Source organism: Neofelis nebulosa, chromosome 2 (genome assembly GCF_028018385.1).
Source record: "Neofelis nebulosa isolate mNeoNeb1 chromosome 2, mNeoNeb1.pri, whole genome shotgun sequence".
Lineage (NCBI taxonomy): Eukaryota > Metazoa > Chordata > Mammalia > Carnivora > Felidae > Neofelis > Neofelis nebulosa.
Genome location: NC_080783.1, coordinates 71,982,734 through 72,000,856, shown reverse-complemented (window position 1 = coordinate 72,000,856; position 18,123 = coordinate 71,982,734). Strand labels below are relative to the sequence as shown.

Below are 18,123 nucleotides of genomic sequence, written 5' to 3'. Positions count from 1 at the left end.
AGTTTTCCTACAGATCATACAAAGGCACTAACAGGATCTTAAATCGCCCACAGCCCTTTCTGCCATTTCCTTTTGTGCATCCCACGGCTTCCAGGGTTTACCAGTTATGGTTCCACATACTCACAGGAAGAAACACAAAAAGGTTTGAACCAATCAGTGCAGAGAATTCTTGAAACAGTGAGAAAAAACAATACTAGCTATGGTTGTACCTTGCTTTACTCAACCATGGATTCCTAAGATGTTGGGTGTAAACCAAATATAACAAAATAAACACATCCTTTCCAACTGACTTAAATTATTCCACAAATTGGTTTTCTTGGTATCTAATACATCTTTAATAGGGCATGGTTCCTGATGGCTTTAACTTTAAATATACCTTCTGTCAAAGACTTAGGTACCTGTAACAACCTCTGAAATATGTAAATGAACCAAGAATCATTTTACCAGTGAGTCTTTTTGTAAACTGTGGAAAAATCATTCTCTCTTATTTGTTTAATATATCCCAATTTCTCCTGTATTTGATTTCTCTAATGCATGGCATAAAGCCAGGCATGATATTTTCAGCTAGTGTACTTGAGGAGTATATGATAAAACAGGATGAGGGAAAAGCTGTGTCCAAGCGGTATAACGGGCTTGTCGATGCCACCTACTGTGCATTTTGTGTTTCCAAGGTTCCCCACATAATTGACGAAAAACAGAGCTGCTGAAGCCTGATCATATGATGAGTACTGAAGGCTTCCAACTATGTTCAAATATCTCGTGAAAAAACAAGACACACTGGAGACTAGTGGGGTGTGCTTGACATTAGGAAGAAGGCAGTTCCCATCAGAGTGGTTGACCTTCAACAAAAAAGGAGATGTTTAATCAGAGTCTCTCTGGTTTGTTTGTTTGTTTGTTTCAGGTGGTGACCAAACATGTCACAGCAGGTAGTGATGGCAGGACAGAGAAAGGTTAGCAAGAATGAAGTAGTTCAGCGTCTATTTTGCTAACATGGGAAGGCTCCAGGCATGCTGAAAAAGTGAGAGGGTCATGGCTCCAGACTCAGGGATATAAAAACAAAGACCCTCAGGAACATGAAGGAATCCAGAAGCAGAACAAAGCCACGAAAAGGCCAAACACCATGGAGGATGAGCAGAGCCCGGCTAAGGGCTTCCTAGCCAATCTGCAAGGTTAGAAACTTGAGAACAAAGCAGAATCGGCTCTGGATACTGTTCTGGCAAACCAGAAGCAGCAACCACGCCAGTGGAAGTAAGTGCAGAAGTCTCGCTGGCCCTTCCTGCTGGGGTGACCTCGGACACGGTGACCACTACTGGTTTCTGATCAGGCACCAGCTGGCGACACTGGCCCATTCACACTCATCGACTTCTGTGATTAACTTCCTGGAATGACTGCTAGAACTGTGGTTGGCCTCCCTTTTCTTTTCTTCCTCTCTGGCCGCGGCACTGACCAATCATGTGAGATCAGGCCTCACCACCCCCCCTACCCCGACTCGGACCCTCTGAGCTCAGGTTCTGTCTCTCTACTTTGGGTAGCTTTCCTCATCAGCAAAATGAGTAGCCGGGGCCAGATTATCTTAAAAGTTGATTCCAGTTCTAACATTCTGCGATTCCTGGATGTTACAAATTCCCAGAATCTCGTCTATTCAACCTCCTGCTCAACCTAAGCTAACCTAGCCAGAACTAATAAGCTTTGAAAGTTCTATGGAGTTGTTCTTGGCTGGCTGAATACAGCAATAATCAAAGCTTTAAAAACTTAAATAATAAAGCATGAAAAAATATGTATATGATTTTTAAAACATCTAAGAAAAAGTTTGAAGGTGCCAACGCTCATGGGGCAGTATGTCCTGTTGCTTAGAAGTTCATACCTAAGTAGCACTTCCCAATCTCTGTTTTCACAGTCTCCAGAGCCGCTTACAAAATCACAAGTGGTGACAGAAAATTCTCCAAACAAAACCAATTTTCAATATATTATTATGCATATAAATATATAAGACGAGATGATGGCACGTCATGTCAAATAAAAGTCTCAAAAGGAGAATAAGAAGTATCAAGGAGAAATGCAGTTATACTTTGAAATGCATTCAAGAAAAATCAAAAAAAGAACCTCATCTGTTCTTAAATTGTGTTTTAGTAAGCTACTTTTCAAAATTAATTTTGATCTCTAATAAATATTCTCTCTCTTTTTAAAAAATTCTTTTAAGTTTTATTTATTTTGAGAGAGAGAGAGAGAGAGAGCATCAGCAGGTAAGCAGCAGAGAGAGGGAGAGAGAGAATTCCAAGCAGGCTATGTGCTGTCAGTGTGGAGCCCGATGCAGGGCTTGAAGCCACGAACCATGAGATAATGACCTGAAATGACCAACAACAAGAGTCAGAGGCTTAACCAACCGAGCCACCCAGGTGTCCAAAAATATTCTCTCCCTTTTTTTTTTTTAAATTTTTTTTTTAACGTTTTATTTATTTTTGAGACAGAGAGAGACAGAGCATGAATGGGGGAGGGGCAGAGAGAGAGGGAGACACAGAATCGGAAGCAGGTTCCAGGCTCTGAGCCATCAGCCCAGAGCCCGATGCGGGGCTCGAACTCACGGACCGCTAGATCGTGACCTGAGCTGAAGTCGGACGCTTAACCGACTGAGCCACCCAGGCGCCCCAATTCTCTCCCTTTTCAAAAAAAATTTTCTTAACAGAGTTTAAGGCAACTATCATACTATAGATCTTGAAAAAATTATTGGAACGAGCATTTAAAAAATATTTTCCATTGTATTTTACTGTCAATTACTTCAAAGTGGTAAGTTCATCAATAAATAAGAATAGATATATTTACAGTTTGGAAGATATCAATTCTCCAAAAACTGACATATAGATTTAATGCCATTCCAATAAAAATCTTATATTTATTTTTATGGAAATTGAAAAGCTGATTCTAAAATTTATAAAGAAATTCAAAAGATCTAGGATAGTTAAGACCACTTTGAAGTATATACACTTAATTTATTGCTATAGTAATTAAGACCCTGTAGTACTGACACAAGGATGCATAGGGAATCACAGAGAAAGTCCAGAAAAAGAAACACATAAATGTGGTCACCTGATTTACAGCAAAGGCCACACTGAAATTCAAAGGGGAACATGAAAATGTCTTCTCCATAAATGGTGCTGGATCAGCTAGATATTCATTTGGGATGGGAGCAAAAAAGGAATCCTGACGCTGTCCACACTAAATGCAAAAATTAATTAGAAATGGATAGCAGACCTAAATGTGAAAGGTAAAATACACCTTCTAGAAGAAAATATAGGAATATAATCTTCATGACCTTAAAATAAGCAAAGATTTCTTAAACAGACACAAAAAGTAATATTCATAAAAGGTGGGCAAATTGGACTTCATTAAAATTAACAACTTCCATTTATTAGAAAATACTAAGCAGACGCTTAAAGGGAAAACTGGAAATTAGGATAAGATATTCTCATACATACACTGGTAAAAGATTTGCATCCTGGCTATATTTAAAAACCTACAAACTGGGGCATCTGGGTGGTCAGGTGAGCATCCAACTTTGGCTCAGGTCATGATCTCGTGGTTTGCGAGTTCAAGCCCCTCGTGGGGCTCGCTGCTATCAGTGCAGAGCCCACTTCAGATGCTCTGTCCCCCTCTCTCTCTGCCCCTCCCTGGCTCTCTCTCTCTCTCTCTCTCTCTCTCTCTCTCTCCTTCTCAGAAAAAAAAAAAAAAATTAAAACCTACAAACCAATAAAGAGGACAACTCAATATAAAAAGTGAGCAAGAGGTTGAGTTGTATATTATGTAAGTTATATTCAATAAACCTAGTATTTTTTAAAAATGAACAGAAAACTTAAAAGACATTTAAAAGACAAAAGATAACCAATCAGCCAACAGATACATGAAAAAGTTCTCAATATCATGAATCATCAGGGAAATGCAAATTAAAACCATAATGAGATACCAGCTACCGGAGGGGCTACAATTAAAGGCTGAGAATTCCAAGTATTAGTGACATATACAGCAAATACATTTCTCATGCTTTGCCAGTGGGAGTAGAAAACTGGTAATATCTATCAAAGCCAAACATACAAATACCCTATGACATACCAGTTTCTCTCTTACAAGTGCGTGCATATATTGACCAAATGATATGAACAAAAATAATTATAGCAATTTTATTCATACTGGCCCCAAATTGAAATAATCCAAACACTCAGATAAATCAATTGTCGTATACCCCATGAAGGAATTACTATTAAAAAAAGAACTGGGGCTCCTGGGTGGCTCAAGTCAGCTGAGTGTCCAACTCTTGATTTCAGCTGAGTTTATGATTCCAGGGTCGTGGAATCCAGCCCCACATTGGACTCAGCACTGAGCGTGGAGCCTGCTTAAGATTCTCTCTCTCTCCCTCTGCCCCTCTCCCCTACTCGCACTTGCTCTCTCCCTCTCAAATTAAAAAAAAAATTTTCTAAACAAAGAAAAGAACAAACAACTGCTACACATAACAACATGACTGAATCAATCAAAGCAAAATAATAATGAACTAAAGAAGTTAGACAAAAAAAGATACATACTATAGGATTTCATTTTTATGAAGTACAAGAATAGGTAAAACCAATATATAAAGATAAATGTAAGACTAGTGGTTACCTTTGGGGAGTACAAACTGGGGAAGGAAATGAGGGTGCCTTTTGGGTGCCAGAAATATTATATAGTGATCTGGGTGGCCACCCAGATTAAGGAATACCTTAATCTATATATTTAAAATGCATGTCCTATATGGGGCACCTGGGTGGCTCAGTCAGTTAAGCATCCGACTTCGGCTCATGATCTCATGGTTTGTGGGTTCGAGCCCCATGTCAGGCTCTGTGCTGACAGCCCAGAGCCTGCTTCAGATTCTGTGTGTGTGTGTCTCTCTCTCTCTGCCCCTCCCCCCACTCATGCTCTATCTCTCTCTCTCAAAAATAAACATTAAAAATTTTTTAAATGTGTGCACTGTATGTTCTACCTCAATAAAAATTTTAAATAAACACACAAGTAAACAAAATTATCCCATTGTGCTCCATGATGGCACAAATCATGTCTTATTTACATATTTGCACCTCCCAGAGCCTAATACGATGCCTGCTCAGTGTTTGCTGAAGTTAATTAAATTTGCCAGGTAGTTCCAACTACATGATCTTAACTACATCATTTTAAGTACAATAAGTCTGAGTTGTCAATGGTAGAACTATAGCTTAGTGCTTTCTGCAGATTCCTTTTAAATTCCCAATTCATTCATATTTAAAATATCTGGCTTTCCCACCGCCCCCCCCCCCACAAAAAAGGGAGACAGGAACATTTGCATATTGAAAACCAGCCCCATTTTCAGGGTTTAACAAGATTCAAATCAAAAAGGCAAAGGACGAAAAACAAAGAAAGGTGCTGTCGTGGCGCCCTACAAAGCAGATGTTCATTAGGGCCCAGACACACAGATTACTATCACAATGTACTTATCTGCACACGCTATCGTCAGACCACACAGTCAAATCAAATTTTGAAGGCTCAAAGGATGTGCACTGAAGAACATCCTGTACTGCTGAAACATGAATTTGAATTTTGTGACAGAGACAGAGGGGTAAAAGAGAACTCCACAGATCACCCACTGTCATTTAAAATCCTATTTATATGTTAAGAAATCATCTATTCCTTAAAAAAGCAATCAAAATCAGCATTTAAGATTTCTGCTATTAAAATGAAAATCTGAGGAACTACTACCAAATAAGAAACATACCTTGTTTTCAGTCTTTAGCAAAGTAAAAAACACACAATACTCTTGCAATTATTTCTAGATAAAGAATCAGTTTGTGAAATATCCAAGAAATAGAAAAAAACGATTCTCTGTGACTTTAAATATCAGTATGGGTGAAGAAAAATGTAAACAGTTTACCATTTCACTATCTCATAATTAAATTCTAATCTCATTAAGAGTAGCATTGGTCATCAAAATACTTTCTATTATGCTAATTATGTTCTCTTTTGTTCAAAGTATTACATCATGTCTGCACTTCTGTAACAACATTTATACATTGCCAAATAAAATTTTAAATTTCCACATAAAATTGGATAAAGATTCAGAAGGAAAATCTGATTCAAAGAGGCAATTGTAGTTAGCAAATTCTTAATCATAATCTGCAGCATTAAGAATCAGTAAAGATTTTTTTTTTTTTTTTCAGTCAGGTTAAGTTAGACACACTTGGTCCCTGATTTGGGAAGAGCTTGTAACGCAACAATCACCCCGGTAGACCAGTAGCGTGGCACACACACCAGTAGCTAGTCAGAAGTAAGTCCAGACCGACACTACTCTTAATGTGCAGTAAGAAAAACTGGGGGCAGGAGCAGGGGAGAAGGGAAAAGAAGAAGGGAGTAGGGGAAAAGGAGAAAAGAAAGAGGAAACACCCTGAAAACGCCCAAACCCATGGGCTTTTCCCTCACACATTCCCACTTTGCAGGCTCTTCACTCCAGAAACAAAATACCAGGGGATCCATGGTCCGAATCATCCTCTTAAGCACAGATTGGTTCCGTTCTGACTTCCTCTCAGGGTAGGATTCTTAACCTGTACTCCACAGGCTGTCCTGGTAAAGATTTGAGGTTAATGGGAAAGTGCCATCATCAGATTCTCAAGGTTTAGAGTTCTCCTATGAGTTATGAACCATTGTTGGACCGGAACTAGATGAAAATAAGAGAAGTGATGGAACTGGACAGTTTGTTCTTTGTCATTTTGTTTCCTTCTTGTTTCCAGCCTCACAAGGTGTTTGCTTGATCTGATGCTGGAGGAGAGCGAGCAAAGCAGTGAGGTTGTAATCATCTAGTCAATGAGAGGCAAGGGATGAAACGCAGAAAGCCTTGGACTGCATTTTTTAAAGTGAGTTTTGGGGCTGGAGGTGGGGGGGGAGGGTGTTATCGCTGAGGCCAGCATAAGAAAATAGGTGAGTAGGAAGCTAGTGTCCCAGGGAATAAGGAATAAATCAGGCTCCCAGGGCCTCGCACACAGTGAGAAGCTCCAGAGTCCACACCTCAAAGGACTTCACAAGCCACACCTCCCATCTCTTCTTGGAACCCAGTCCCCAAGTCCTAGAAGCTCAAAGCCCTACTGAAGGACTGCAGGGATCTCTTGTCTTCCCACAGCCTGTCAGGGGAGTTAGGAAAACCTACCCACCCCCCTAAAGGATGCAAAGATGGGTTCCTGGAACCTGGAATTTCAACTCTGAATACTCATGCACCGCGTCCCTCCCCCAAACATTGCCCAAAAGGTGCTTTGGTTCTATGATGAGATTAGTACTGGAACAAGTACCTGTGAATTATAAAGCGGATTACTTTTACAGGCTCTTAAAGGTTGGCTGTGGGCCCTACCACTAAGGATAACAATTTATGTATGAAATATGTTAGATGAGTTTCAAGTTCTACGTAACTGATAAGTGAACTTTTCAGAACAAACTTGAAAACAATTCACTTGTAGGTTAAGTCATACCCAATCACTGAACAAATCACATAGAGCTCTAGAAAAATATCATCTTTCAGCTATAGAATTTTTGCTATAGAAAGTGTTCTGGTAGCCAATTCCTTTTGTGTTGCTGTTGTTGTTGTTGTTGTTGTTGTTGTTGTTTAAATAAAAGTGCACACAATCATGTGGAATGAAACCTAGAAGAGGCTGAGATTAGGAACCTCTTTTCGTTAAGGCTTCCATTTTTAAAACAATGAAATTAGTCAAAGTTGTGCTTTGCAGGAGGCAAAGAAAGTTTTGAGAATATATCAGTTAATGACCTGAAAATAAAAACTGCCAAATTTGTCTTTTTATTAATGTCTGCATTTGTCAAAAGCCTATTCACTGATGAATCCAAATGCTGTTGAGAAGACAAAGGTAAAGGTGATGGTATTACAAATTTTTAATAAAATGTCACTCTTGCTTACAACCAAATATTTTATTTGAGACTTTACAAGCAGCTAGTATTATTCTATAGGTAAGGAAGGATTTAGAAGTTCTCCAGTACAAATATACTACCAATGGTAACTCTCAAAATCACCATGTTTAAAAATTGTTAAATAAGGGAAATGGCATAGTGTCATTTGAAGAGCTTAAGCATAATAAAAATGGAAGTTTAAAATCTAAAATTCCCTTTTGGCAACTTTGATTTCTCCCTTCCCCCAAGAAACTCAGGTTAAGAGAGCACAGTATTCCATGATGATGTATCCATCCAATTCTTCCCATTCTAATTAGTAAAATTTTCAATTGATTAAAAAAAACAAAACTGGTATCATCTAAAACAGATCCACACACTTTACTTTTCCTACAAGATCGGTAAAAATTATTTGTGATGTCTGTGAAAATATTTCGTTTTTTTGCACAAAACCTTTCCCTGGAATCACTCTTCATCTGGGAGGAAGCCCAGTAGCACCTGTTGTTCAGTGGGCAGCCAGAGAGGGGAGGGTTCTATGTTCCCCAGTGAGGCCAGTGAGGCCAGAGGACAACGTGACTCTCGAAGCACATCGTTTCATTTGCAGAGGCGAAGAAAGCTTATTTTAGAAGAATTAAAGCTAGAGAAAAAAATAGTTATACCTATGAAAGATCATGAATAATAAAAAATCTGTTATTTTCTAAAGAAATAACAGCTCACATAGATACGTTATCAACTTGTAGATTGTAGGCACACAATGATGTAATTAGCAGCATAACAAAACATTTTCTCCCTTTGCCGTGAGCACACCTAATGAATTAGAAGAAATAAACATCATTTCAAATGGTTTAAAACAATAAGAGTAACAAATCTGTGTAACCATTATGTCATCACTTAAGCACGATATTCTCAGCCTGTCACAACCCAAATAGGTTGGCTTCGTAGCACACTTATAAGCCTAAAACTTGAAAAACAACAATGTAAAATACGGTAACTGCATATGAAACTTTGTGGGGAAGGAGTTAACATAAAGTACCAAACAAAGTGTTATTCTTTAACATTCTAAGCACTCATAAAAGGATTATAAAGCACAAGAAATACAAAACAATGCTGATTATCAATTCAAGACATTTTCACTCATTAATCTAAAGCCCCAATTTCTTTCTAAAATTCCCAGGTTTATTGTGGCCTTTATATGTCCTTTACTTTTTCTCACAAAACACAATGGCAATGTTTTTAATCTCACAGATGTATATCTCAGGGCTTTCTCTGTCGCTCAGACTTCTGGTTGATACGTTACCTTCCTGGGTGTACTATTTTGTAAATATTTTTCTTCACTTATTTCTTGTATTGTGTCAATTCTGTCTTTCCTGGTAGCTGATGAGATGCTAGAGAGCAAGGACCAGCTATTATAGTCCCTAACCTTTCCCAATTTCAAGTGCAGACAATGGTGCTCTGGGATCACTCAGAAAATACAACCGATTAGTTGGTATATCAGTCCTTCATGAACCTCAGCAATTTTTCAACAAGCTACCAGCTGAAAACTTTAACCTAATTCCAGAATACAGATGTTCCAGCCAATGTTAGAAATCATCCACCAGGCATTGTGTTTAAAATGCCAGAGTTTGAAAAGCAAATTAACTGTTTATATTAGCATCTAATCTCTTTTAGGATTTAGGTTTTCATATTTATCATCTAGAAAACTGTTCTCCATCCTCTAAAGTGACAAATGCATCCATTTAAGAATTAGCTAAAAGACAATGTATAGAGAAGGACAGCGTTCAGTTCTGTATGTTTTCTCCCCCAGGAGGACTAGATGTTGATTTTTGCGCGCCCCCCCCCCCCCCGCCTTTTTGTCTCTCTCCCTGTCTCTCTCTCTTTCTCTCTCTCTCTCACCAGCTTTGACACACTTCTTTTCCAGTGCTTATTTGAAAAATTAAGATATTCATATAATTATGTTAAGGAGACAAAATACATTAAGAAAAAGTAAGGAATTCAACTATGGGAGATATGTGATGAGTTTGTTATTAGCTTAACCATCACCATCCCCTTTACACTTCCCCTTCGTAGGAAGAAATGTTTAGTTTCTGTTACCAAATTAGTGTGTGTGCTCAAGTTTGCATGTATGCTTCACACACACGGTTCTAAGAAGACATTTTGCTGTGTATCACCCGGCCAAGCTCCCACTGGTGAAAGTCTGTATCATCCATGTGCTGCCTTCATGAGGCACAACCAACTTCCATCAGGTTTGACTATCTACCCATTAAAACAATAGAGAAAAAAAAAGCCAGAACATTTAAATTCATTCCACATAAAATCTCCAAGTCCAATGTTCAATTTTGAACATATGGTTTGATCTGACACCAACTACTATGGCATTACATTTAAATCACTCACATACCATTACTACATTTTATTTAATAAAGCTACGTTACATTAAATATAGTACTTCTACTTCAGAGCAACTTGATATGTTCCTGCTCATTCCTCTAACCCCAATGAATGGGATAACAAGCTAGGTAGCTGAATGTCATGTTTAGGGTTATGCAACAGTCAGTAATTGAGAGAGGACTAACTCTGAACACCTCAATGCTAGTTTATATTTTAGTTGTTATCCATTAAATGAATACATGTTTTTACCGAGTCTGAAATACATTTCTTTAAGAAGCTGATTTTCCTGAAAACTGAGCAGGAAGAAGTTTCAATTATGTTGGTGGGGGCCACTGATAGGAAACAAAGACAGGCTCTGAGTCACCAATTCATCACATGTAACATTTCCCACCTCAATATAATACTATGAGATTTTTTTTCTGGCACCATAGGCTTTAATGAAGAATGTACAAAACGGCACTTTTGATTCCATAAATGAAGCACTGACCAACTGATATGTGATTCCTCCCAGGGATCTTACTCAATCCATAAAACAATTTAAAGTTTTCAAAATGGTAACAAAATAAATCAAAATGCAAATCAAACTATAATGAGATTGCTATAGAAAATCAGACTGGATTATTATATTTGTACATTTTGGTCTACGTTTTTTTCCTGGTCTAAAAAAATTCACATGTACTTACTCTGAATAATAATTGTCACTAACAAGCATTTATTTAGCACCTACTGTTTTGTGAACCAAGCAAGAAACTAGGGAGGTGTTGATATACTTTGCAGAGAGACTTACAGTGGGCTAGAAGACCATGCTTGGGGAGAGTAAACATTAGTGAGACTAAGCATCCAATAAAAAACAAACTGGACAAAAAAATTCCTCATCCTTAAAAACACTGAACAATATTTAAGTGTCTGTATCATTTTTACTAAGCACTTATCCTTCCATTGTACATATTTCTCTCACATGATTTTTACTGGTTAAGTAGACATGGGGAGAAATATTTTATTTTCTGGAAATGCTCAATTTAATAAAAGAAAGAAAGACCCTTTTGTCTTTAGGTAAAAGACCCATAACTTAAAATTTTAGTACTCATTAAGTAAGCTGGGGTAATTTTAAAGTTCCAATAAACCATTAAACCAAATACAAAGTCTGAGCAATATATCAGTAAAGTTTTAAAATGTTTTTTCTTGAAACTGCATTACATGGAAATTGCCCATATTTGAACTTAAACTCAAAACCAAGATTGCCAACCATGTAAGGTATATCTAGTTATACTAATACTAAATCACTGAAAACTTTCCTACTTCACTTCTCTTTTCCTTTTCCTTTCCAGTAGCTTGAGATTTAGCTCCCAGCATATAAAAATATAATAGATGCTATGGAAAATCCAAAAGAAACAGCTATCTCGGGGGAAGAATGCTACAGTACTGCATTACAATGCATGTTCATTTTAACCATCCCATGACCTTGAGCGTTCCAATACCACTTCTAGATAGCCACACTATCTCATTCACCAAAGGAACGAAGGTGTGTATTCAGGGTATAAAATATTACTTGGCTGTATTGATCTATTTAAGCAAACTTTATTCGCTATATAAACGCAGTTACTTGTTAGGACACAAAGCACCCTAAGTTCTAATATCATGCCTCTGTATCTCCAAACCACCCTACTATACTCAGTCGTTCCATGTATCAAATCATAAACCCTAAGCCCTAGAGAAACAGATTGACACAATAGTCATATGGGTACCAAGTAAAAGTTAAGGAATTCAACAAAATGTTAATGCACACAAAAATTCAATACAGAAAAACTACTTTGTTCTGGTAGCCTTTATTAACACAATCCCAAATTATATCACTCATTATTTTTCATATTTTGAAGCTAGGTGATATGTTCTTTAGCATACACTTACATAAAGATAACTTTAAAAGAAGCTTTTGTTTTAGAAAGACTTCTTTAGTGTATAGACAACAATACTGTTTATGCATAAAAACTTAAAAACCAAGCTTTCAAAATGGTATGTTTTATAGAAATATCTTTCAATAACTATGAACATATATCACAAATGTGTAAACTGCATTTAGTTGGTATAAAATATTAGCTAAGCATGTAAAGAACATTTTGTACTTTCCTTTCTTCAAAAGAAATAAGAAGTATTTCAATTCCCATATATATCTGCATACATGCATCGGCAGTAATGTAGGTTGTAGGATCTCTGAAATAAACAGACCGTGAGGAGTGACTTTATACTAAGTGAAATTAATACAGCCAATGTTTGAAAATGTGCACATACAAATCTTCAGGCTAAAATATGTTAAATTATCAGATTTTTTTTCCTGTGTAGCTGAAAAGTGGATACCAAATTTAATTTTTCATAATATACCATGGGTCATTTATAATTCAGAAACTCCTTCAGAACGGTATGTGCTTACATTTACGAAGCTACATCAAACTACCTCGTAGAATGAACGTGTCAGGTGATAAAGAAAGCCTGCTGGGATAAGACCACCCTGACAGAGAAACACAAAAAAACCCAACAAGCATGTAAAATCAGGTTACTTCTAATCTATGTTACTCCACACTAAGATATTAAGAAAATTTCACAATCTCCTCATTTCCGCCCATGTCCGCCCTTCCACACCATCCTCCGATTTACTTTATGTGTAATGCAGCTGTACTACTTTTCTAATGATTTCCGTCAAATGCTTTCTCTTTCTGTCAAAGTACAAAGCATGCTGATATGGTCACGCTGTAATAGAACTGCATAGATTTTTGTTGTTGTTGTTGTTGTTGTTGTTGTTGTTAATAACTGGAGAAGTGACCAAGATGTCTTTATGAGGAAAAAATACCTAATAAAATTTACAACAGTCTCTAATTGGATGAGTAACTCAAGAATTATTTGACATATGTTAATTTCTTAACATAGGAAAACAAAACTCATTCTCAAGTGTCATTTTAACTGGTATGTATTCCTCCTGCTGAAAAGAAATCCCATCCATGTATTCTTTCTTGATTCAAAACCATCACATCCGTCTCCTGATTGCAAGTTTAAGTCAAATATCACTTTGTAAACAACCATGCCATTACTTAGTTTTTGATATAGTTTCCAAACGGAAGTTTCAAAACAACCCTGACCAGCAAACACATCACTGTACTTTAAACAGACTGATGTTTTCTATCGCATGTTTCAGGAAGGTTAAAAGACACACATAGGCAAGGATCATCACACCGTAGACAACAGATTCTAAGTGAGAATATTAATTCTTTAGGTAGACTAGGCAACACTTGTTTTTAAACTAACTACCAATCAAACGAAGTCACTTTTTTTTTTTTTAATGACTCACACTACCATGTTACCAGCAAATACATCAAGGAGAAAAAACACAGCTATGCGTTTCAAACTGTGCTTACCTAAAATCTGCATCTGGTCACTTTACATTTTAGGAGATACCCCTTTCTGGGATAATCAAGATACGTACAGTAGGGAATTTAGGTTTAATTATCGAACTTTAATACCACGTTATATAGGTCAAGTCGGTATGTGTGTCTTTCTCCTGAAACAAAGAAATTCCGAGTAATAGGATTTCAAATTTCATAGTAGAAACAGCAAGATATGTTTTGAGAATGTCACTTACAGTAACACAAATCAATATTAAATGCTTTATGCAGGAAGCACACTTTCAGAAAATGGGCCCTAAAGCTTTCTGGGATCCGACCCTAATTACTGGAGCAGGCTCTTGCCGTTTGTCTCTCTCTTCAATTATTTACGGGGCAAAAAGAGCCAAATGGCAATGCATTAGCTATATTAAATGCTATGTACTTGGTTTCTAACTTACTAATGGTACATAAAAATTACTAAGGTGAATGTGCCTGTAGAAACATGGCCCTTTTTCTTCTTCACCTGAGTGTATCTATTTATTATTCATATAGTTAAGTGTTGAATAGGCTGTCCTTTAGGCACCCGATGCTGCATAATTTAAACAAGTGCATTAAACATATATGATATCTAAAAGGTAGTGCATTGATTATACCTCAAAATTTCTTTGAACAACCTGTATTTACAATGTATCTCACAAAAAATGAGCACCTTCCTTGGGTCTCTGAAAACCAATATGTGGGGACCACACAGAAATGAATGAGTATTCTTGCTTCTACCATCTTGCTGCTTTCTGGCCACCCAAAGTAAGATGAGAATTGAGGGGAACAAAAAGGAGGTCCTTGATTACTCGAAAATTTCTGGTCTCAGTGCTGACAAGTGTCCTTTTTTACATGAGAAAATACAGAGCTATGTTGTAGGTACATAACGCGGACCACACACACTGTAAGAAAGAAAAGCTTATCAAGATTGAATCAGAGATTCTTTGCATCAGGCCAGGAATGTCCTCTGCCAGCAAGGAGGACATGATTACAACCTACCAAAGAAAGTTCAGACACTGCATCCATACTTGATTCTTTTGTGATCTAGAAAGGCACCTGGGGTAGTGATAGGAGATGCTAATCGCTGAAGAAGGCTGCTGCATCCAACTTCAACCCTCCCAAATTATGGAAGAAGCTTCCAAAGCAGTGAAACCCTCCCTCTTCATGGGCCCACCATATATATATACATATATTTATTTTAATGAGTTCGGAATGCCTCAAATCTCACTGAAAAAATAAGACAGGCCCACTAACAAGGTACCCGGGGTCCCCAGAAAGTCAGTCGCAATTTGTATGGCTACATGTCATCAGCTGTGTTACCTAAGAGTATGTCAAGGCCACTTTTGAGAAAGCACCACTGGTAATCGAACTGTGGTCAACATATAAGGTAGCATTTTTCTAAACTAAATATAAAGTCACTTCTTTGCACTGAAATCTGCCCATTGTCCTTCCTTTGCAAAACCTACAGGATAGATTAAAAGGAACATCAGTGAACGGGGAGTGAACTTTGGCCACTTTTTCACCCAAAACACCAGCGTAAAAGTAGAAATCAGTAACCAGGTGAAGTGCCACACCGCACAAAGATCAAGGCGAGAGGCGGGCGCGTAAGGCCGTAGGCGGGGAAGAAAATGTCCCGTCCCCCCACTTCAAGCCCCAGTCATCGCGCGCGCGGGAGGTTGAGGGGCGTCCCTGGGGGCCCCGGGGCTGCGCACCACTCCGAGGGAAGGCAAGAGTTACTGCTCGCAGGGCGAGGCCCAAGGAGAAGCGGTCGGTCGAAAAGCCGCGCAGCCCGCGGGTCCTGCCGCGGAGCCCCAGGCGTCGGCGGCTGAGCAGCCACCGCTCGGTGAGGGGCGCCGCTCGGCCCCGCGACCCTCCCCGCCTCCCGGGCCAGGAAGGGGCTGGCGGCTCTTTCCTGTCTAGTCTCTCCCCCCACGGCTTTCTGTAACCCGATCCCCGCACTCAGCTCCCCGGGCAGCCGCAGCCCCGCGCGCCGGCCCGCGCCGCCCAGGCCAGCGCTATAGTTAGCAACCCTCCATCAACTCCGCCGGGGGTGGCGGGGGCTCGCCGCGCGCGCCCCTGCACGGGCCCAGACCGGCGCGCGCGCCCCCGGAGCCCCCAGCCCCCGGCGCCCCTTTACCTTCGCTTGAAGATACTGGGGGTAGTAGTAGGTGGCGTACTGAGGGTACATCTGCTGTTTCCACACTTTGCCCATGAAGCTGGAAGGGAGCCTGCCGTGAGCCTGCCGTGCAGGGTCGCGGGCACTTTGGGGTTTCCAAGTCTCGATCTCTCCTGCCTCTCCCTTTCCGGCGGCGGCGGCGGCGGCGGCGGCGGCGGCTGCCGCTGCTCCACCTCCCAGCCCGGACCAGACGTCGTCGTCGTCGTCCTCCTCCTCCTTCTTCTCCTCCTCCCAGGCAGAGAGAAAGACACTGCAGAGCGCAGAGGGCACCCTGGACAGGGCGCTCCCAAGGAGTTGCCTCCCGGAGCCCGACTGCTCCGAGGTTGCCAAGGGCTGGCGCGCGGGCCGCTCTCCGCTCCGGCGAGCAGGCAGAGCGGGGCTGGGAGGTGATCAGTACAAGTGGAAAGTGCTGCTGCGGCGGCGACGACGGCTTCGCTCAGTGCCAGGCGGCATCTGGGGTGGGTGCGCCGGATTGGGAGAGGGGAGAGGGGCTGGCGCGCCGAGGCGGTGGGGGGAAGGGCGGGCGGGGCGGGGCTTGGGCGCCGCGGAGCTCGGGACCCGCTGGAGGTGAGGGCTGAGTTTTAACCACTCCTCACTTCCAGAGCTCGCTGTTGGACGAGCGGAAACCTTGGGAACCCGGGTCGCTTTGTGTGGGCGATGGGAGGTGGGGGGGTGACTTGGGGGACCCAGTTTAAGAACTGCAAAGTGGACACCTCGTTTCCTTTCTTGAGTTTTTATCGCCGTAAGGGGGAGGGGAAGTAAGGAGAAAGCGGAGGAAATCTGATCAATTTCTCACTCCCTCCCCCCCACCCGCCCAATGATTTTTTTTTTTTCCCGTAAGAAATCGAAAATGATTTAGTGTCCAACCACAAAGCTGGAGTCGGGACACCTGGGTTCTGTTCTCCCAACCCCCAGGCCACAACACTTAATTTTCTAGGTGACCTTGGGAGGGTTAGTATCCTTTGGTTTGGTTTTCCCAGATGTGAGGGGTGAAATCGTGCCCTCTGCACAAGGGGAGGCAAAGCTCTCTCAAACACGCACACACACCTCACAACAAATAGATGGATCGTTCTAAGGGGGAGATGCCGCAAAGAGACAGAATGTTATTATTAGAGGACACAATATAGACATCTGCTTTTCTCTGCCTCTTTCTAATGCTGCCAGACAGTCTGTCAACTCCCACTCAGGAGCAAGGAAACTCCTGAGTTTGGAATATTTTAAGGCCATTTTGAAAGTCACACTGGCATATTGTTGCAGCGTGCTTCAGTGACATATAAAATCAATCTCTCTCTTTCTGCCTGTCTCCATCTCCTAATTGTCACAGTTCTAGACAGCCCCAGACAGCAGTGGTTCAGTTCACTATGTAACTGGTTATAATTTAATGGAGTTAATTGGTCCCTGAAGCAGCCTGTAGAAGACTTTTATATTCTAGCTCAAAAAGAGATAATACCAAAATGTACAAATAGAGTAAGTAAGGAAGCACCTCCAAATTGGAGTCCTTGCACATCTAATAAAATGTAACAAAAAATTCATTTGTTATTAAATAGACCTTAATTACTTTGTTTTGTCACTTTTGTTTTCTGAGAGTCTGTTTTCCTAACAGCACAAAAGGTAAACCAAACTGAAATGGAATGCATGATTTCGTTAAAGTTACATTTTTATACCATTACATTTCAAAGCAGGTTTAGTTAGATACTTTAAAACAAAGAAACAGTGTCATGAAACCCTTACAATCTTTACATGATTTGGACAAATTTTAAGGTTATGCATTTTGACAAAACAAAATAAGTGTAAGCTGATATGAGAACATTTTGGATATGCTAGGAGGCAAATCATGTATTCTTTAAAAAAATTAACAGTTAACCTATGTAAAAATCCTATACAGAAACTAGTATTTATTGGGTTTCTGATATATGGTGGGCACTGTTGAGGTTATTGTAAATCTGAAGGTCAGAATGGTTCACTATCTGGCTAGGCAACGTTAAAAAGTTCCTTACATGTTTCATTGTGGGACTCTTTAATGTTTTAGGGAAGAAAACTGACATGAACTAACTTGTGCTTTAGGAACTTGCGTTTGAAAGGCTTGAGGTGATAAGGGAAATTACCAAACTTAGACTGTTCTACTTTTTTCTGGATGATGACAATTCAGCCTGTGTTCAAGAACACAGAAGCACACACACAATTACGTGGACACTTGATTTATGACTGAAT

General features: G+C 39.9%; 1 protein-coding gene across 5 annotated transcripts in view; it reads right to left on the bottom strand.

The window, feature by feature from the left end:
* Window positions 1-16,394, bottom strand: part of RBMS1 (RNA binding motif single stranded interacting protein 1) — a 221,000-nt gene extending 204,606 nt beyond the window's left edge. Inside the window, exon 1 of one of the 5 annotated variants that reach the window (XM_058715168.1) lies at window positions 15,874-16,394. In XM_058715168.1, coding sequence (XP_058571151.1) covers window positions 15,874-15,948 — 75 coding nt within the window. In that variant the 5' untranslated portion in view covers window positions 15,949-16,394. The remainder of the gene's footprint in view (window positions 1-15,873) is intronic. The other 4 variants (XM_058715167.1, XM_058715171.1, XM_058715173.1 and 1 more) reach the window with 4 other exon arrangements.
* Window positions 16,395-18,123: the final 1,729 nt, after the last annotated feature.